The sequence below is a fragment of the Abramis brama genome (assembly GCF_963993115.1).
Source record: "Abramis brama genome assembly, chromosome: 12".
Taxonomy (NCBI): domain Eukaryota; kingdom Metazoa; phylum Chordata; class Actinopteri; order Cypriniformes; family Leuciscidae; genus Abramis; species Abramis brama.
Genome location: NC_139974.1, coordinates 22,969,594 through 22,992,367, shown reverse-complemented (window position 1 = coordinate 22,992,367; position 22,774 = coordinate 22,969,594). Strand labels below are relative to the sequence as shown.

General features: G+C 39.3%; 1 protein-coding gene across 3 annotated transcripts in view; it reads left to right on the top strand.

Moving 5' to 3' along the window:
- ptprua (protein tyrosine phosphatase receptor type Ua) overlaps positions 1-22,774 on the top strand; it is a 339,059-nt gene that overhangs the window by 304,322 nt on the left and 11,963 nt on the right. For 2 of the 3 annotated variants that reach the window (XM_084132054.1, XM_084132053.1), the window contains exons 21-26: positions 5,829-5,865; positions 12,147-12,244; positions 14,578-14,694; positions 14,858-15,012; positions 16,678-16,813; positions 19,736-19,885. In XM_084132054.1, the coding sequence (XP_083988180.1) occupies positions 5,829-5,865; positions 12,147-12,244; positions 14,578-14,694; positions 14,858-15,012; positions 16,678-16,813; positions 19,736-19,885 (693 nt within the window). Of the gene's footprint in view, positions 1-5,427; positions 5,482-5,828; positions 5,866-12,146; positions 12,245-14,577; positions 14,695-14,857; positions 15,013-16,677; positions 16,814-19,735; positions 19,886-22,774 lie in introns of all 3 variants that reach the window. The other variant, XM_084132052.1, reaches the window with a different exon arrangement.

Genomic DNA, 22,774 nt, shown 5'->3' with positions numbered 1-22,774 from the left:
CTATGGGTGTAGAGACCATTCTCCTGCTGGAACATTGTTCCTGGACAGTCTGTCTGGTCCCACATTCAGGTGGCCAGGCACGTGCGCTGCTCTCAAGGAGCGCAAGTTGTGCTGAGCCCAGACCAAGAGGCGCTCCGTCAGCCTGTGAAGGTTTCGGACCTGATACCTCCTAGGCGATTTATATAGGCCACCACTGACACGTTGTCCGAACGGACCAAGACGTGGTGTCCTTTTATCTGGGGACGAAAACACCTCAGCGCATTGTCGACTGCCATCATCTCCAAGCAGTTTATGTGTAGGAGCTTTTCCCGTTCTGACCACTGGCCGAAGAACGGTCTGCCCTCGAGCAGCGCTCCCCATCCCGAGGTGGAGGCGTCCGTAGACACCACCTTCACACTCGAGGAAGTCCCCAGGCTTACACCTGACTGGTACCAGTCGATCGCTGTCCAAGGTTTCAGAGCTGAAACGCATTTCTGATCGACCTTGAGGCGAAAAAGACCGGTGGTCCACGCTCGGCGTGGTACTCGCGCTTTCAGCCAGAACTGCAGTGGGCGCATGCGAAGCAGACCCAACTGTAGTACCGATGATGCTGAGGCCATGAGACCCAGTATCCTTTGAAACTCTCTGAGTGGGACTATAGCGCCGCAGCGGAAGGTTTCTGTCATACGCAGAATGTCCAGTCTGCGCTGCTGCGATAGCTGCGCTGTCATAGACAGCGAGTCCAGTTCTGTGCCCAGAAAAGATATTCTCTGACTGGGACACAGTGAACTTTTCGCCCAATTGACTTTGGGACCCAGATTCTCAAGATGTTTGAGTAACATGGTCCTGTGTTCTATGAGCTCTGAGTGTGACTGAGCTAGAACCAGCCAATCGTCCAAGTAGTTCAAAACTCGCATCCCCCGAAGTTTCAGGGGTGCGAGCAGCCGCGTCCATGCACATCGTGAATGTACGGGGTGCTAGAGACAGGCCAAACGATAGGACTGTGTATTGATATGCCTGGCCCTCGAAGGCGAATCTCAAGAATCGCCTGTGACGTGACGCTATTTGTATCTGGAAATACGCGTCCTTGAGATCTATTGACACAAACCAGTCCCCTGGGCGAATTTGCGCGAGGATTTTCCTGGTTGTGAGCATTTTGAACCGGCGTTTCGAAAGCGTTTTTTTCAACTGCCTTAGATCCAGAATGGGTCTGAGACCCCTGTCTTTCTTCGGTACCAGAAAGTATCTGCTGTACAGACCCCCTTCGCTCTGAGCTTGAGATAAAGGGTCTATGGCCCCTTTGCTCAACAGTTTCGCTATTTCGGTACGAAGTAGGTGTGCTACCTCCTCTTTCACCGTAGTTTGGATTCGCGCCGCACAGCGGCGGGGAAATCGAGCGAACTGTAGCGAATAGCCTCTTCTTATAATGTTCAGCACCCATTCTGATACCCCGGGAAGCTTCGCCCACGCATTTGCATGAATAGCTAAGGGTTGAATGAGATCTGGGCTCTGGCCATGACAAAGTGGCGGCTGGAGAGCTTCGGTGTGCTGTAACAGACGCCGTGCTTGCAGCGTTCGAGGCGGGGGGCGCGCTGATCACAGCGGGCAGCCTGCCCGCGCTCAGCTCTCTCAGGGCAGTTTGCTGAGAGAGAGCGAGCGGGGGAAACCCCGTGGGGTTTGTGATGTCTGCGAGTGAATGTGGGCACGGGACAGCGGGCACATTTACTACACTGAAAACACCGTCGGCTTGAGCTGACTGTGTGTGTGTTGGTTTCGCTTTTACAGAAACCGTGAGACATGCAGTGTGTAGTGTTTGTGGGCACTGGGTCGTGGGCACATTCACTACATTTAATGCACAATCGACATGAGTCGATTTTATGTGTGCAAGCCCTGTGGGGCTGGCTGTGCTTGTGTGTAGGAATGAGCACTGGGCAGTGGGCATTTTTACTACACTCATAACACCATCGGCCGTGGCCGGAACACCAGGAAATACACTCTTTGAGAGATTCAACTGGGTCGCCGTAAAAACGGTGTTTGTGTGCAGGCAAGCGGGCAGTGGTAACGGCTTGTTTACTGCAAAATACACTGGAACAGTCGCATTTTCTGGAACTGATCGAGCGAGAAGTTTTGGTGAAAGTCTGGCCGCAGCGGGACTTGAACACCGTCGTTTTCCTAGGTGGGCTAGGAAGACTTTGAGGCCTCAGGCTTTATCTCAATCTTCGGCCGGGGCCCACGCGGGGGGCGGCGGCTGGCAGAACGAGAGCGCGGCCTCGAGCCTCGGGCCTGTCGACGCTGTGAGGTGGTGGCGGGCGGGGGCTGCGGCTGGGAGCTTCGAGCAGACGGCTGTTTAGAGCGGCCTGTCGCAGAGCTGGAGCGCTTGGGCAGAAAATGTTTCATGGCTTGTGACGTTTTCTGCACCTCGGCGAATCTGTCCGCGAAATCTTTGACGGACGATCCAAAGAGGCCAGCAGGAGAGATGGGGGCGTCGAGGAATGCGGTGCGCTCCGAGTCCGGCATCTCAGAGAGCGTCAACCATAAATGTCTCTCAGCAACGGCGAGAGAGGCCATGTTCTGCCTTATGGCCTGAGCAGCGGATTTAGTGGCACGGAGTGCAAAAACCGTAGCGCTTCTTAAATCCGGCAGGCTGATAGCTTCCAGTCCTCCCTCGTCCAATTTTCGGAGAAGGTCGGCCTGGAAAATCTGCAGGGTGGCCATAGTGTGCAGCGCTGACGCAGCCTGCCCAGCGGCGGTGTAAGCGTGACTGCAAAGCTGAAGTAGTGCGGCAGGCTTTGGGTGGTAGCGCCGTCTTAGCGCGCCGTCCAGCAGAGGGCGGGCAAAGATGGGCTGCTACAGCTTCTTCCACCAGAGGAAGAGAATGGTAGCCTCTGTCTTTACCACCATCCAACACAGAGAAAGCAGTCGAAGCAGAGGTATGCAACCTGGCTGAGAAGGGGGCGCCCCAAGACTTTGCGAGTTCTTCATGAAGCTCAGGAAGAAACGGCGCGGGTCTTGAAGGCGGTGAGACGCGGTCTTTTTGAATAAAAAGACCATCCAGCTGGTTGTGCGCAGGCTCCGCGGGCGTCGACCACTCGAGGCAGAGGTTTTCCACGGCCTGCGTGAGCAGACGCGTCAGCTCTGCCTCGATGCTAGCCCTTTACCCGGAAGGCTAGCAAGTTGTCGTCCAACACAGAAGCGGTGGCAGACGGCGGCCGCTGTCCGGAAGTAAGACACTCAGGCGAAGCTGGCGGGCGAACCGGCGAGCTTCGATCGGCGGGAGGAGGTTCCGGAACCCGCTGAGCACTGCGCTTTTTTACGGTGCAGCACCACAGCAGGCGGAGGTGCAGCTTCGGTGAAAAATGCCAGGCGAGTCCTCAGAGTCACCATCGGCAATAGCTCGCAGTGAGGGCATCCACCGTCAGTGAGTGCGAGAGCTGCATGATCTTCACCCAGGCAGGAAACGCAGATAACATGGCGGTCCCTGTCGCTGAGTGGGGCTCGGCACGAGCCACAGAGGGTACGAGACATCTTGAAAAAGACGCTCAGCTCTTTTAGAGAGAAAAAGTGTGAGTAGCGGTGGCGAACACACACTAGCAGTAAAAGGATATGGTGCGCCGGATAGCGCAGCAGGAACGTCGGCTGAAGGCAGCGCGGCCAGCGGCTTCAGATGCGGAGCTCGTCCCGCTGAAAGGCTTCTTCAGACGGCGCAGCTTCTTCTCTCAGGATCCAGCGATGCGTGAGCTTCGCTGAAGAGATGAAAAATCAGATTACCAGCCTTTCGAGCTATATTTATAGGCCCAGACCACACCCGTTTCTGACGTCACAACGGGGCCTCTCGATCGGCTGCTGCACTTGCCGCAGGGCAGCCAATAGGCGCGCAAGCCGTCTTGCCTATGTCTGCATGCTGCTGCAACGATTTTTTTTTTGGTTTTTTTGTTTTTTTTTACAAAAACTTTGATGTGCATCATCTTATTATATTATATATTATATTACGTCTACACTGATAGGCTACTCATAACAGAATATGCAGATAAAAAGGCATTACATGTTAATTTTATGAACCATAACATGTACATTTATATTGTTACCAGTGGCAAAAATATCACTCGGAAATTAATGTGTGATCGCAAATGCGACCTTTCTAGGCGCTGTATGGTGCCCTGTAAAGTATTAATGTTGCAAAGTAGTTCAAGGTGTAAAGCAGCTCTTAAAATACAATATCATAATTCAGCTCAATTTAGTTCAATGTTGATTTTATTTAGTTCAATAACAGTGTGAATGTTGCAGTTTATTAGTTATTAATCAAACTCAGTTCACCTATAACGCAGCTAAAGTTAATCAAATTATGAAAAAGGCTTACTTCAGCTCTAAGCAGCTTTACAGAAGGCAAGAGTGTCATTATTCAGCTCAGTGTAAAGTTTTGTGTTAGTTTTGCAGCATTCATCAATTTTGAAACTAATTTGATTCATAAATCAGCTATACAGAAGACAATTGTCATTATCCATTATCCAGTGTAATTCAAGTTTTGACCAAAACCTCATCAGGTGACAGTATAGGAAATAATAATAATAATAATAAAACTTACTGTGAATAAGAGGCTGTTCTAGTCATTTAGAGAAAGTCATTAAGTCTAGTCATAAAGTCTAGTCATTAAGTTGTTTTCACAAAGGCTGATGCATATCTCATTAAATGCTAAAAACTTTTAGTTGTTGTTGGGTTGACCGATTCATATTTTGTACAAATTTGGATGGATTCCCCCAGCCACCCGAATAAAAATACACATTGGTTCTACACAAATCACTTAAATTAAATGCTTAATTTTGGCTTAAAAACATTGAAATTCAATATTAATTTTGTGTCTCAAATAATCATGGAATCTGGTCTGTCAGGTTCTGGTTAACCTATAGTTTTACATCACAGGTGACTCAAGAACTGGTCTTCTTCTATCTAATGCTGTGATTCGTGGCATTTCATGCTTTTCAATTTGTGTTTGGCATTTAGAATGCAGTGTTCAGATATGTTTGAACAGAGATAACATTTTCTTGGATTTTCTATACATGAGTAAATTCAATTCTTAAAGCTCAATATTAGATGATACATACATGGACACACTACAGATACGTGTGGATATTTGCCTGTTTAATCAAATGTCAAGGATAAACGCTTTCATTTTTTGAGATACAGAGATGCATGTTCTGCTGTCACATTCTCAGCCACACTTAAAAAGGTTTTTTCCCCTTTATGTGATTTGGTGTTTCTGTCAGAGATTACATTTTGGCCTTGAGGTTGGGAAATATTATCATCCATCTCTACGCTGTGTTTTTATTTTTTCATTTGTTTCATTTTATTAAAGAAACATTTAACATATTCAGTAACAGTAGATTAGCTTGCTCATAATGATATGGATAGCATTTTACAGGATAGCTTAATAATTTCTTTCTCCTATCTCAGCTTAATGTGCAGAGTCAACTGCAACAATGGCGTGAGTTTGGAGACAACAATGGCGTGAGTCTGGGACAGCTTTATCTGTTTGTCTGACCAGTGGTGGACAAGGGGGAGTGTTTGGGAAACCAGTCATTGTTTTGTTTTTTATGTGTTTTTTTTTTTGTTTTGTTTTTTGTGATGCAACTGGCACAGAAATTACTCACTTCAACTTTTAATGGGATAAGAATATAATACATTAATTTTGATCAAATGCATCTAACATAACACATTTAACATAACACAATTGATTGAAAATAATCTCTCTCTCTCTCTCTCTCTCTCTCTCTCTCTCTCTCTCTCTTTCTCTCTCTCTCTTTCTCTCTCTCTCTCTCTCTCTCTCTCTCTCTCTCTCTCTCTCTCTCTCTCAGGGGTACCAGCGCTCCAATCATTTCATCGCAACACAAGGTAAGTCTATATACTTCCACTACTTTAAAATCACTTGTGTTTTTGTATTGTGTATTTGTTGATAAAAAATGTTCATTTAAACATGTGAGTGTGTGTTTGTTTGTGTGCCCCAATTCTTCTACAATGGATTGAATGATTCATATGCAGATATTGTTTTTGCCGTTTCGTATTTTCTCTCTTGGCACACAACAGCACTATAGAATACTATAACTCTATTGAGAAAAAAAAAGTCTATGATTGTATCATATATGGGCTGGAAATGGCTGAGATTCATTGGGGGACTCTATTTGGGAAGATTTTTTTATTATTATTTTTATCTTTTTTTAAATCTTATATAATCTATAATAACATCAACATATTTCATGTTTCCAAACAATGTTTCTCGCGAGAGCACAAGTTGAATTTGCTCAGCGAGTTTACTCTGGCATCGAGTAATGATGCTCATTAAATATGCCCTTGTATCCGAGCTGCACCAATCACATCGGGTTATCTGATATAGGCGGGCCAGAGGCGAGCTAAACAGAGGACGACAGCGCTGTGACGTCAAAGTCTTTAGTAAACATTGCAAGATGGCTATGGATGAACACCAGTTGTTTGAAACGGCTTTGGCCACTACAGTGAACGAGTTAGACTTGACTTTTTATCTAAAAGAGGAACAGAAGACGGCGCTCGAATCGTTCCTTTGCAAGAAGGGCATTTTTGCTGTTTTGCCGACCGAATACGGCAAGAGTATAATCTACCAGTTAGCTCCGCTGGTAGCTAAGCGTATGGGGCTTGTTGTGATTGGTCGTAGTGTTATCCAATTGCGTGCAGTGAGATTTTCAAATGCATGCTTGGTGCCGCCCCTCGAGCTGGCCAAGTTTCATTAGTCAATGCCTGACCATTAATCTTTCAGATTTAGGTCTGGATTTCCAGGCTAGCTCTCTCTGGATCAGAACACAGATCGGACTTGTCAAAGGTTTAACAGACATAGAGCTGAATCGCTGTCAATAAGAAGTAAGATTGCATGGGTGTTTGAAACGAGTGTTTCAAAATAGCACAACTATTTCCAACATTGATAATAATAAGAAAGATTTCTTGAGAACCAAGTCAGCATTTTAGAATGATTCATGAAGGATCACGTTACACTAAAGATGGGAGGAATAGCAGTTAAATGATCAGCTTTGTAATATATATTACAGTTGTGGTCAGAATTATTGGCACCCCTGGTAAATATGATCAAAGATAAAAAATAAATCTAACCTTTCTTTATCTTTTTGATCTTTCATTAAAAAAAAAAAAAAAAAAAAAAATCTAACCTTTCATTGAAGTCAAAGAATTGAAAGTGGGGGGTAAATCATATTTTGAAATAAATACTTTTCTCCAAAACATGCTGGCAATAATTATTGGCACCCTTTTATTACTTTTGTTACTTATCTCATTTTGCCAAAAAGCTCTTTTTTTTTTTTTTTCATCTGACCATAGAATCTGGTGCCTTTTGAAGTTCCAGTCATGTCTGACAACTGATTATGCTGGAGTCTATTTTTGGAGGAGCGAGGTGGATTTTTCTTGAAACCCTCCCAGACAACATGTGGTGATGTAGGGGTTGTTTGATGTTTTGTTTTGTTTTTTCTGACCCCAAGACTCAACTTATCTTTGCAAATCTTCATCTGTGATCCTTGGAGAGTCTTTGGCCACTCAAACTTTCCTCCTCGGCGTCCATTAGGACAATATAGACACACAGCCTCTTCCAGGCAGATTCATAACATCTTTAGTTGATTGGAACTTCTTAATTATTGCCCTGATTGTGGAAATGGGAATGTTCAATGCTTTAGCCAGTTATAGTCAGAGCTGGACAACTTCATGTTCCTAGTCACCCTGGTGTGCTAAAATAATGTAAATATTAATGGGACTATATTCCAGAGATATTTTACTCATAAAAAAATTCTAGGGGTGTCAATAATTGTGGCCAACATGTTTTGGAGAAAAACATTTATTTCATAATGTGATTTACCCCCCACTTTCAATTATTTTACTTCAATGAAAGGTTGGATTTTTGCGAATTTTTTTAAATAAAAGACCAAAAGGACAAACAATGCAGGTTTATTTTTACAGCCATGTTTGATCATATTACCAGGGGTGCCAATAATGCTGACCACAACTGTATATAAAATAGGAACTGTTATTATTAATTTTAAGATTATGTCACTATTGCTGTTTTTACTATTATTAGTAGTATTATTGTTATTATTTTAATGCAGCCTTGGGAGCATAAGATGCTTCTTTCAAAAACAAAATCTTACCCCAAAATTTGATCGGTGCTGTAACTGATTGTAAAGTTATATGGGTTTAAAGTAAAGTGATTCTCTGTCTCATATGTACAGCTGTCTGTAGTTTTGTCAATGTGGGTCTCAGCTACTCCTCAGTTCCAGCATGCTTGCAGCAGAAAACTGCACACTCTTACACACACATCTCATTTAATCTGATTTCTCTCTCATGTTAGCCGTCAACACGCCAGGGCCACTGATCAACACAGACTCTCTCCAAACACAAACACACTCCCGGCACTGCTGTGCTTTGTTTGAGCAGGTGCACATACACTCATGTGTGGGGTTTGCTAGGCTTGTTCTCTATCCGGAGGTTTAAACTGGCTTTAGGTCCTGAGATCTTGCTAGCTGGTGGAGCTGTGAAGGCCATCTGCATGTTCACATCGTAACAGCGCGGCATACAGATGTGCTCAAGACTCAATGAGCTTTTATACAAATCGAAACGATCAGCCCTGCAGCTGCAGCTCCAGCTCCAAACCTCTAAAAACTATATAATAGCAACTAGAATATTACTAGATTTTTGGAAAAATTGGGACTGGCCCAACCAAAACTCAGCATGTTACAATGATAGGGTGGTTTTGGTGTTGCTTTTCATTTTGTTTGGTTGTTCTCCATGTTTTTGGTGCATTTCTGGTCACATTTAGGGTGGTTGCCAGATCACACTGATCATACATTTAATAAAAGGTTGTTGTTGTTTTTTTAGCACATTGCTATGTGGTTGCTAAAAGTCTGATAGTATGCATTATTTGTGGTTGCTAGACTGTTCTGGGTGGTTGCCAGGGCTTTAATGTGGTTGGTAAGGTGTTCTGGGCAGTTTTATGGCATTGCTATGCGGCTGCTAACAGCAAACTGCTATACAGATGTTCTGAACATTTTTAACATGTCGCTGTAATGTTTTGTGGTTTTGCCAAACACATTCTTATGGAAATTCTTAACTGTTTTACATTTTGCCAAATTGGTGGCTGATTCATATGAATTTGTTTGACATCTCCTTTTGATGTGCCTGAAGCCGAATACAATGTTCAGAAAGGAAATTACGTATTCTACAGAGCCCTTAAAGGGACATGGTGATGGAAAAAAATATGAGATGGGAGGAAAAAATATATATTTAAATTATTTTGCGTGCTCTCTTTATTATATAGTTTTTTATAATTATATAATTAGTAATTATATTGTAATTTGTGGGCATCAGGGAGCCACCAGCAAAATGTGTGCCTGCTTTTTACTTTCACTTTTTAATTTGCGATCATGCTCTGTGTATAAGGAGTGGCGGTATTGACCACACAATGTACAAGATAACATATTTGCCAATGACACGTAGGGATCTGTTGTGCTCCAAATCCTCCGACATTGTCTTGTCAGTCATCTCTCCTTACTATCTTCATGTGACAAGTGAAATCTGATGTACTGTAATGCAACCGACTACCGCAGCAAGCGTAACCTGTCCCTTTAGGGGCCCCATAGAATTCAGACTTATGCTTCGGGCACATCCCTAATAATTTACATGACAAAATGGCCGCCTCATGAAATTATATTTACATTTTCAGTACATTTTCTCATGAGCTCGAGTTGGTTTGCCTGGGTATTATGGGTGGTTTCCAATGTGTTACTCTGTGGTAGGCAATTTTAGTACATTCCTATTTGGTGTCTAACAGCTCTGATGTGCGGTTGCTTATGTTTTAAAAAAAAGAGAGGCTCAGAAGACCTAAGGAAATATGAAAGTTGTTTGTTGTCTGCTCTGAAAACACAACAGCAGTTTTCTCCTGGCAGAGGTGCTTTGATTAACCCGGGCTGGATGTGTTCTGATGCTGTCAGCTGGGAAATGTCATTTCAATATGCCCACAAACACATAGCTGTAGAACAAATGTCTCCTCACCTTATATTTAAACCTCTAAAACTTTCCCGTTTTAACATTATTATGTATCATGAATAACCTCAGCTTTATCCTGGCTGTAGAGCAGAACGTTCAAATGTGATTTTTAGAAGATGTAGCTGCAGGCGATATTGGGAAAGCTGCATAGGAAGTGTGGCACCTGTTGTTGGCTGTAATTGTTTAAATGGGTAGAGAAGATAACAGACTCCTAGCCTGAGGGCAGAGTGCTCACGGCACTGACAGAGTCAGGGCGGTTATAAACCTTCAGCAGCTTTCCTTTAATGTTCAGAGCGCTGCTTTAATGTTGCCGTGTGTGGATTTCTGCATGTGTAGAGAAAAATGCACAAGGAAGAAAAGAAAGAGACAAGAGTGAACAACATAGAGGTTCGGCTCATGTTATTAGTAAATATTTTATTAGAGGTGTTTGCTAAGGCAAGCGTCACTATTGCTATTGCTCGTCCCTCAACGATATTGTTAAAGGTGTAGTTTAACCAATAAAAATGAAAATTCATCAGTTATCATATCATTCTAAACCCATTCGTTCATCTGTGAAACACAAATAAAGATATTTTTAATGAAACTTTTTGTATCCCTCTATTGAAAGTCTACACAGCCACACATCAAGGGCTAGATTTACTAACAGCTTGTGTCAGCGCAAACCCTCTGTTGGTTTGAAAAAACTACTGTCAGGACACGCAGTGAAAAATTAGCGTAAATATGCATTTGTAGGAGTTTCCCTTTCAGATACAAAATGTAGGGAGGAGAGTATTTAAATGAATCATGCAAGGTGATTTACTAAGGTTTGCGCTAGTCAATTTACTGGTATTTGCGCCATTATTTACCACCCAAAAAAAAGCATGTCTTATACCAGATGCTAATTTGCACTGCTCTTGGTAGATTGTGTTGGTCATTATGGAAATGATCTGGCTGTGTCTGTGTTCTTTAATTTGCGCGTCGTCAGTAGATCACACACAGAACCTTCTACTCCTTTTGGCGCTTTTATGGAATTGCTCTCTCACGCTAATTTGCCCTGTTTAGTAAATCTGGCCCCAACACTTTTTTTGATGCTTCAAAATGTTCAACACATTATACAAGTAATCCATATGAATCGAGCAGCATCTCAGTTCTTGCTCGTTAAGCTAGCATGTTTACATTTCTGTTGACCATATTTGATTGTGTTTTTTGTATACGCTGATCCATGTATTTTGTGAATAAAAGCCAACATTAAATCTGTTCATCATAAAATGTGATCGTGTCTGTTCCATAGACTTGGATTAAACCGTTCAATTAATATGGATTACTTTTACAATGTCTTTATTAAGTTTTTGAAGCGTCAAAGTTTAGGTTGTGTGGACTTTAATATTGGATGAACAGAAATTTCTTCTTTTCTCAGTTTGAAATGAGAGTGCCATGAGAGTGAGAATCACATAGATTTACTTTGTCTCAAAATTATATTTACACTATTCTATAGATAATACCATAGTAATATCTAGAGGGCATGGTCAAGGGTATCTTTTTTTTGGCATGGTCAAGTAAGAAACTATTTGGAACACCCTAGGAGCCACCAAAGAACCATTCTAGCACCTCTAGCATCTACAACCTATAGAATACATTAGTAACTGCATAAAAAAAAAAAAAAATTCTAAAAACCTTAGTAGCTGCATAGAAACAAGCTAGAAAAGATCCAAACAACTTAGCAACCGCATAGAAACACACTAAAGTCCACCCAGAATGCTATAGCTTGGCCCTCATCACACAGGGCCCAGGACAATATTCCCTTAATGATGGCCTTCCACCATAGCTTTCAAAATAGCGTCTCTCTCTCATCTTGGAACCACTCACATTTTCTTTTAGAAAATATAGAAATCTAGTTTCTTGCTGATATTACTCACTCGATTATCACTGCCTACAGTTTATCTATTCTCTATGAACTGATAGCTCTTCCGGCCTAGCAGCCTGCCATTTCTCTATCCTTATGTAATCCTCATCAAAGTGGTGACCTGCTATTTCACAAAACCACCTCTATTCTCTCTTTATCCTCCATTCAAATCATTCACCTCCCACAATTCTCCATGAAACCTTATTCTTCTCTCTCTCCGCAGGGCCCAAGCAGGACATGATCTATGACTTCTGGCGCATGGTTTGGCAGGAGAACTGCTACAGCATTGTGATGATCACCAAACTGGTGGAGGTGGGGAGAGTGAGTAGAATAACTCTACCTCTGCCTCCGGCTACCCAGCCGCCCCCTCCGCCCACTAATGACACCATCTATTACTAAACACTGACCACTGCAGTCCACAGCTGACCATTACTGAAGATAAACTTTACCAAGACACCCCATTAGCCAGAGAACATTCCATCTGATCAATGATTTTATCGCCCCAGCCATCTTGCATTTAATCGCACTTTCCTTTGTCCCATTTCCTCCAAAATACTATGGTTACTACAGTTGTTGTTAGTACTGTAACATCATAGTAAATTAGTATTTGATCTCTTTTTAAGAAGCTGATTAATTTATTTATTGGCTTCAACCAAGTTACCACAGTTTTATTGTAGTATAACAGTTTTATGTGGTAGTAACTATGATATTTTGGCAGAATCTATAGTTAACCAAGTTTAGACGTTTTTTTTTTTTTTTTTTTTTTTTGGGGGGGCAAATTAGCATGCCTCAACATGCAGATATTCACAAATACACCTTACATAGATTATAATAATTAGTTCCCCCTTTAAACATTTTGATAGTACATTGAAAAAAGTGAAGCGACCATGTAATTTATTTATATTTAAAGTCTAAAAGTCTAATAATACATTTTATGTCTAATTGAAAATCAATTTTTATACATATATGTGTGGTTTGTTGATGTGCAGAACATACACTGGCTAGTTTTACTGACTGCAGAATGAATGTGTTTTTTTTGTTTGTTTATTTATAGTACAAAAACTTGATTAAACATTGACTAACTAAATGGTTTTAGTTTTATCTTAAGTATTAGCTTTTGTTTATGATGAGTTTAAGTCATGAAAAGGCAAATGTTGACCTACAATATTTATTGACCTACAATAAATAACATTTTGGCTTGTGTCTAAAGTAGAGCCCTGCACGGGCCTCAAATCTAGGCCCGAGCCCGGCCCTGGCCCGAGACGCTCAGGCCCTAGCCCGACCCGTGTCCGACAGCTCATCAGAATTATCAGCCCGAGTCCGACCCGAGCCCGTATTTTTTTTTTTTTTTTTCACAGCGGCAGACTGCCATTAAAATATGTCTGTTTTGTTAGTTATGTTTCTTTTCTTTTCATTTCATTTCTTCATTAAGCTAATTTAGACAAATGTTTGAAGCATTTAAAAAAAAAAATGACGGCCAAGCAAGCCGAGCCAACAGCGAGTAAAACATGTTTGATCAATTTAGCCTCTCAAATCAACGCTAATACTTTACTTAGCTACAATAAAATCCATAGATATAAAACACTTCAAGCATATCACACAGACAGTTAGTTTAATGTTTATTTATTAAACCACAGTGAGTAAATTTTTTTTGAAATACTGAGGCAGGCTCAGGCTGCTCGCAACAGCGCTCGCAAACGAAATGAGCAATAGTCAATCTAAACAAATTAAATTAAATAAATCAAAAACAAACTTGCAGGTTATCTTACCTCAAAAATGCACCACAGAACATGGCCATTCTTTTTTCCAGTAGTTTCCAACAGTTAAACGAAAATAAAGTCCAATCGAACGAAAAACATCAGTATTTCCAACAGTTAAACGAAAATAAAGTCCAATCAAACGAAAAGTTAGAACAGTCTTTTACAGAGCATCGTGGAGAAAAAGAATAGCATCCACAGTGGAAGATTTTAACCCAGTCCTCTCTTCTATAACTTGCGATTTTTCTCTTAATATTCTCCATTATTTGCACATGAGGTGAATCGTTGGTTCCGCTGACGGGAAACCTTCTGTGTGTGTGTGTGTGTGTGTGCGTGTGCGTGCGACTGTCATGTCAATCATATGTCAGTGTAATTATAAGATTATGAAAGTTATGAGGTTATTAAATGTCTTTCTATGTTTGTTTTTCTATCGTCGACTTCAACTTCTCATATTTTTTTTTATTAATGTCTAAAAATATAAAAAGAAGGATAACTCAAAAAAGGCCCGAGGCCCGGCCCGCATGTGAACTATGACGTGAAAATTGTCCCGAAGCCCGGCCCTAGGGGCGTAAAAAAGTCGGGGCCCGTCGGGCTCGGGCTGAAATGCAGGGCTCTAGTCTAAAGAGCATTGATTAAAGGCAGAGAGGTCACTTATTCAAAGCAATGACAAAGGTGTAGCTTGATGATCCAAGTGTGTCCAACTGGAAAATTTCAATCCAAAATTCGTACACATTGTGCCTTTAAATATGTTATTGTCTTTATAATTATGAATCTTTTTACTTTTTTGCATGTATTTGTCTTTGGAAAAATAAATATTTGTGATTACCATTAAATTAAAATGTAAGGATTTAACCAAATTGTAAATATGATTTGAGAAATATGATTTGTTTTGTTCAGATGAAGTGCTGTAAATACTGGCCAGATGAAAGTGAGCTCTATGGAGACATTAAAATCACTCTACTGAAAACTGAAACGCTGGCAGAATACACTGTACGCACCTTTGCCATGGAGCGGGTAAGAGTGTTGAGATATTTGTCAATGGTTTGCTATGTTTTTATGTCATGAAATGTAAATTTGTTAATGGAGCTATTTCCCATTTGGTATTCTGATAAAATGAGATATATATATATATATATATATATATATATATATATATATATTGTTTGTTCTCTATTAGCGGGGTTACCCAGCCAAGCATGAAGTCTGCCAATTCCACTTTACATCTTGGCCAGAGCATGGTGTCCCGTTTCATGCCACAGGACTGCTGGCCTTCCTCCGGCGGGTCAAAACCTCCACACCACCCGATGCTGGGCCAGTGGTAGTCCACTGCAGGTAATCAAGCATCACTTCCTGTACTTGCAGTCTGACATGTTTTTCTGCACACTTTTGATTGACAGCATATAATCTGCACTGATCATCGGCTGTTTTTAAACAATCGGCCAATAGTGAAAATAGTAGCTTTTATCAGCTGATACTGATTATTGGCCTATACATCGGTGCATCTCCATGTGATTGTTTTATACTGCATACTGTTTAAAAATAAAAATAAGTGGCATACAGTAAATACTATCCAATAAGTAGAAAACAGAAGAATTCAGTTGCAGATTATATTCTAACCACTCCAACTCTTAGTTAAGCAGTCTCTTATGGGTTTTAGTGCCTGCACTTCAACTTTAAAAAAATGCATTTCTTGTCTCAAGGCAATGCCAGTTCTTTCAGATCTCAAATATGAAAGCATGTTCTTCCTTTTGATGAAATACAGTTATTTTATATTTTCCATGCATCTGCTGTCCATTATAAAGAGAAAATTGCTTGCTCCTGCAGTTCACCAGTCCAAGGACGTGTTTGTATCCGCCAGTCTCATTTATTTATACAAAAGACATTCATGTATCAGATCAAACTAAATTGGACAGAAAACCAATTCAATGAATCATCCCTGAACATTGTTGAAATGTTCATATAAGCATCACATGTGAAATTTATACTAAAGTGATAGCCTTATTGACCGCGTTTGCAGTTAGCATAACTAAGTCTCATTGGTCCCCATTTATCCTGAAAATGTAACATTTTGTGCAAGTAAAATGTTGCAATGTGCTCCTCAGTTTATCTCTCCACTTGTATGTGCTTTAACACCATTGCTTCATCTTTTACTTAAACTAAAGGATAGCTTCATTTAAGATTTTCTAGGATACTTATTTAGTATGCCTCACTGCCATGAAGGCCAATCCAGCCCACATTACATTTTCTTACTGCACAAAGCACCGGTAATATCATGTTTTTAGACGTTACCTGGACAGTAGTGCCAATGAATTCTTTGAAATACATTTGAGTAATTTTTAAATACCATGGTATATAAATAGGCTAACAATCATTCAGTACCAGTAATCTGTAAGCGATTCAGAACTTTTACTAGCCTAAATAAATAAATAAACTTTACTTCAAGAATTAATAAAGTGTTCTGTGGATACTCATAGAAAACAATGTGTTCGAATTTTAAAAAATGTGGCACTTCTCATCCAGTGTGCACTTTATTTGTGAATTAGAGGCTCCTGGTCAGAGGACATAATTTATGAATCAACTCAACTAATTGGCTAGAGAGTTAATATGTTTTACCCACCACAACTGATTGTCACCAGCATTTGTTGGGTTGCCATTGTTAAGTAAATATACAAGTAACATTGTTTTACCAACTAATATCACTGCATCATGGTACCACCACAGTTATAAGGTTGGAGAGTCAGCTCAAGTTCAAGATTATTCAGGTTGGAATCTGATTTAAGGTTAATTGACTGTGGCAGTATCAGGTTGTTTTAGTCACCCCTTGAATGTTCTGCTTGAAAGAGCTGTGGTAGTTTTATCCAACCCTGTAAGTAATCAGGAATTGACTGAATGCAATTTGTGAAGTACCTCTTAAAACTGTCCAATTATGAGTGTGTACCCAGAGCTACATTAGTGCAGTGACATTATTCCTTCAGCCATCTTTTTGTCTGTCTGCAGTATGGGCGCTGGCCGCACCGGCTGTTACATAGTATTGGACGTGATGCTGGATATGGCGGAGTGTGAGGGTGTGGTGGACATCTATAACTGTGTGAAGACACTCTGCTCACGACGTATTAATATGATCCAGACTGAGGTAAGATCAGAAACAAAAGAATGGCTCACATTAATCAAGTAGTCATCCAAATAATCTAGGTTGGCTATTTTATCTAGGTGTTTTACTCTAGTACTTTTGGTGCTTACCTGAGTTCATTTGATGTCAGAGTTTGGTTCATTTGGATGTTGTGAACGCTGTTTCTCAAACTCAGGTGTGCATCTTTGAACCATACTGAGTCGGCCAAAAAACGTAATCTGGGGTACTGTTGATGTGAACACTACTCTTCACTGCTGAATTGAACGCAATAGTCCTGAATCACAGAAGTTAACTGTATGATTTGGTAAAATTTTACGTATGGCAAGAAAATGTACACCCGATATATGTCCACATGCATTTCTATGGCACCACTATCAATGCCAAAATTAATATGCAGCAGTCAGGTGATATAACTGAGAATTCTCAGAAAAGTCTTGATTTACAAGTTGTCATGAGTTCTACGAGGATGCAAATGCATTTTACAAGTCAAAACCACTTTGAATTCTAACAATAACCATAAATAAGTTGGTGACGTTCATTATTATTGTAATGTTGCGCTTTGAGACATGAGGCAATGATGCTTTGCAGACTTTGCTTTGACAGTGCATGTTTATGTATTTTGAAGGAGGCATGGCTTTGGAGAGAACTCTGAAGGGAGGGTGGGATATTTTCCTCTGTTATGCTTTCAAAGCTAGTTTACTATTGCTAGCTTCTATGCAACTGCACATCCTAGCTATAATGGCTAAACTTAATGAACTAATAAATTCATGAATGATAAAATCAAGCCCTTTTTTCACTGAATATGCTATTTCACTTGGACAAACAGATTACAGAAGTAAAATGAGCTGAGAATGGCAATCCATGTTGCTTATAGATGTTAATATCTATCATGCAAGTATAGTAGTATGTTGAATGCTACGTTTTATTAAATATTTCATGGCAAATTCCAGTTTTCTATGTTGCCTTGTTTTTAACTTCTCTATATTCTTTACAGAAAAAATGGGCTAGAAAGTTTATCTGAGGTTGCTTGGTAAAAGAGATTTAGACATTAAAAATATGTTACTTTTGAATAATTTATATTCTCATTTTATTATTTCCCCTCAAATTCATTCATTTATGAAAGACAGAGAATGAGTTGGTGAACTGCATGTTAATAAGCTGATGGACGAAAGTAGCTGTGAATATTTTTCTATTCAAGTGAACCCTCAAGAGGCTGGACAACAAAGAAGAAACCATAATTTAATGTATAATCACTGTTCGCTTAATATCACAAGAATGCTTTTAAAGACAAAAGCAAGGCCATGAAACCCATCTTGCTTTCTAGACTGCTTTATAATGCAAAAGAGATCTCTGCCCTCACTTTTACACAGTGCTGCGTATGATATATGAATTGACTACAGCAAGCTGAAGGCCAGTCTAGTGTACTCCATCAAAAGAGATCAAACAGAAAACTCATTCATGACCTTTAACCCTCTGATTAAAAGAGTAAAACAGAATCAAAATAAAATAATTTAGCAATCTAATTAAGGACGTCTTCTGTCTAATGCTTGTTTGATAAGGCAAGCATCACTATTTCGTTTGTTCATATCTATGGTTACGTATTTTTTTTAAATTTCATTTTGCAGTTTATTCCTAACAACACCTCAAATCATGTGATTTGTTAATATTCTTAAAATATTACTTTTTAAGTGATTGGATTTGCACCCAAGTCACATCTAGAGACCAGAATATCATAGAGTCTTGAAGTTGAGCTCCTTTAACTCCAAAAATGTGCCTCTACCTACATTTTTACAAAATTGTATATATACACATGCAATTCATGGCTGTTTCCAGCTGAAATGAACACTAATAACAGAAAAATGGCAACATGTTTTATTCCTTTTCACACAAATTATGCTTACAGGGGCTGATAATCAGTTTATAAAGTCTTATTTTGCACTCTTCCTTGTACTGTACTTCACAATACTGTTATGACCTCAAAACACTTTTACCATACTGTGTAATTTATAAACTTATACATTATGATGTTTGCATCAAACCAGCTCCATATGTACAGTATGGCTGTTCAGACATTTTTTTCTGTAAACTTGCTTGATGGCTCACCAGGTAAAGATTTGTAGAAGCAAGCTAAAATGGCATGCTTGCCTTAGCACAAAGTGTTTTTAATTTCATGTTTGCTTTTGTTAACGTTATCGGTTAGGTTTAGTGTAGGTGGTAGGTTATTTTTAAATGTGGCAGAGCATTAACCTTTTAGCTACACTCACCGGGAATTTAATTTCCGGACTATTGTGATACATATAATAACCAACAAAATAAAATGTTGCCAGATTCACATTCATCTGTTTTAGCTCTTCTTTTTTTTTAGCTCTACTCACTGGACATTTCACTTTGAAAATGTTGCAAAATAATTTTGCAGATATGTCTCCACAGGCATGTTTTTCCAGTCAGCATGGGCTACCACCCGAACACCCTACAAACCACATACACTCTAAACACTCTAACTGCCCCATTGCAATACTCTGGGAACCATCCAGAAAATCCGTAAAGCCATGGCAGTATGGGTCTATAATTATTTCTAGGATCTCTATAGACAACTATTGTTATATACCACAATTTCTTGAGCCTCAATTCATTCAGCCAATGGCCATTTGTAGAAGACTGCAAAAGTTTTGTACATCTTTACATGAGACTATACTGTAGATTTGATTGACTTTGACATTTCCCTCCTACACTGCTAAATTAAGCTAATATTAGCCCCCCTCGATTAATCTCTCTGACATTTTGTCGCATCGTTTTTAATTAAAGTCAGATAAAAGCAAATAATTGGACACTGCATTGGGCATGTTTTGACATGGACTATTTTTTTTTTTTTGTAGTCTGACCTGAACTGACTCTTTCTGTGTCAATCTCTCTCTGTGGTTTTAGGAGCAGTATATATTCATTCATGATGCCATACTAGAGGCCTGTCTGTGCGGAGAGACCGCCATCCCTATCAGTGAGTTTACGCTCACCTATAAGGACATGTTGAGTGTGGATTCTCAGACCAACACCTCTCAACTTCGAGAAGAGTTTCAGGTGAGTCATATTTAGCAGTGAATTAACTAAGGACAATGACTCAAAAAAATAACTTTTTATGTTGAGTTTGAAGTGGTTAATGGTTGACACTAACCAGTATGTATTGCAATATCAGAATTTAAAAACAAACTTACATAGACTGATTTTAGTTGCAGTTGGTTGCAATTGGCTTGAACCTTGGCATGTTTTTAGTTGGTTAGGATTATATATATATATATATATATATATATATATATATATTATAACAGTTCACTAGTTGTAAAATGTGCTATATTTTGCTGCATACGTTTAGATTTTAGAACATATATATATATATATATATATATATATATATATTTATACTACAGGGCCGTTGAATGCTTGAATCTGATTGGTTGACGAACGTTCTAAGGTGTGCATTATTTTCAGGGAAACGCACAGCTAAAGTAGTTCCAGGCAGGTCTTGACCGCATTACAGTTCCATATCACTTCGCGTAGTCAACTGTAATAACGGAAGATAGGATACAATTCATAACAAGAAAAAACATTTAGCCCCATGCGCTTGATCTGCAATTTTCAATGTCTAGCTTCACAATTAATGGAAACATGCAGTTTAATTTTAATAAATTAAGTATATAGTCCTATATAATCAATAGAAAATTAAACTGAATATAGGCTAAATAAATGGATAGTCCTGCAGCACGGATTTTTATTGCAGATAATTTAACAAATAAATAATTATTGATTGGCCTACTTGTTAAAAGGGCTTTGTGTTTCATTTATTTGGCTAGTCTAGGCTACTGTCATCTGGCAATAATAGAAACAAAAGAATAAATAAACGAATTAATTAAAACGAATTGAATTAATAAATAAATAATAATATTGACGCACATGCTTTTCTGTCTCATTATTGCAACATCTCTCTCTAATAACTGCATTAATAACTGCATAAAGCCGGGGACACACTTTAAGGCCGGTTATGAATGTTATTTGTTTCTTATGACTTATCATGTCCAAACGCGTGTTCAGCGCATTCAGTCTGTGTTTAAAGTCGGTTTTTAAAATATGCTGCGATGAAAACAGTCAGAGAATGTGTCAGCTAGTCGTGTGTCCCAGCATTAGTCTGCTATCAGTGGCTCAAACCTCCGTTACTAACTCTAAAATGACGTTTTGGAATTAGCAACGGAGGCAGGGGATTAGATGCGTAAGAAATTAGTCCTACATACAAGAGCGTTTTAATGACAAAAAACTTTACAAACGTCTTGAAATACATAATCTGAACAATGTTTCGAGGTGTGGTAACTGTAGTATAAGCGGAATAATTGACTTCAGGCCGTTGAATTATTAGAAAAATAATGCACACCCGAGGTGAACGGCCACTCCGCTTCGCGTCGTGACCGCATTACCACCTCGGGTGTGCATTATTTTTCTAATAATTCAACGGCCTGTCGTCAATTATTCCTTACATATATAACAGTTGAAATGTATAATTTATCATAGTATACTGTACAAAGTTGTAACCTGAATATGTAAGAGGGGTTTTTTTTTCTTTTTTTTTTTCTTCTTGATCTCAACTGTGAGAAGAGTTTCATGTGAGTATGATTCAGGAGAGAACTGGACCAGTTATGCCACACTGTGTTGTGCACACAACCTTTCAACTGAGCAAACTGAGCCAATACACATCATTTTCTAGTTTGAATGGCTGTTTCTCAAGTAGTGCTGAGTCATTTTAGAAGTAAATTGTGTATATATAATTGAGTATCTTTATGAGTTTCAAAGTAGCTGCACCTGTTCCAGGGTCAATGTATTCACAACATTCTTACAAAACTGACCCCAGAACTCTCAAACGGTGAATAGTCACTTATCACATTTTTGCAAATTCACTCTTTTTCTTTTTCTTATTTCCCCAGTAAATACAAGGATGTATCCTTGTTGTGACCCCTAAGCTGAGAAAACCATTATTATGCCTATTGCCTATTATATTTTTTAGTAAGTTAATACCCAGTTATATTACTGCTGATGAGAGTCAGCCCAGTTTAATGTTGTAGACTCTGCTAATGCCCTGTGGATAGTGCTTGATCAAGTACAATTGACTACATATCATTGCTTAGAGAGATTGTGTGGTGAGATTGGTCACATTGTGTGGTGTCACTGAAACACACTGACAAATTAAAATGCATATAGTCTCAAAAAAATGCCCAAAGCATAGTATACTGTATGAACAATTCTGAGCACATAAAGAGACCAAACATAAAATATTCATGACCGTTTAAGTGAAAAAATTAGTGTGTAATTGGCGTAGACTTTTGCAAAATTAGGAGCACTGATTGAAGCGAGAGATTTAAAACCTCATATTATTATTATTATTATTATTATTATTATTATTATTATTATTATTATTATTATTATTATTATTTTCCTTCTTTTTAAAATGGACTGAAAGAACACGTGATCTGCAGTTGTTACCTTAAAGAGATATTTATGATTTAACCCCAAGAAAAAATATTTTGTTGGTATAAATTAATGTATTTAGGTTTATTCAGTAATGTGAAATAATATTTTTGACTTGAATAAAACCAGTTAATTTAGAAAAAAACAAAACAATCCTACAGACTTGCATTAAAGGAGGGATCAGAGTTATATGTAGAGTAGTAGTTTTATTGTTTACTAAAACTACAACCAATAATAATTAAAAAAAAAATCTAAATATGCTAGCACATTTTCTTTCCTGTAGCTCAAACAGTAGAGCGTTGGCGCTTGCAACGCCAAGGTCATGGGTTCGATTCCCAGGGAAAGCAAGAACTGATAAGAATGTAAAAATGTGTACCTTGAAATGCAATGTAAGTCGATTTGGACAAATATGTCTGCCAAATGCATAAAATGTAAAATGTAAAATAAATATTAGATAAA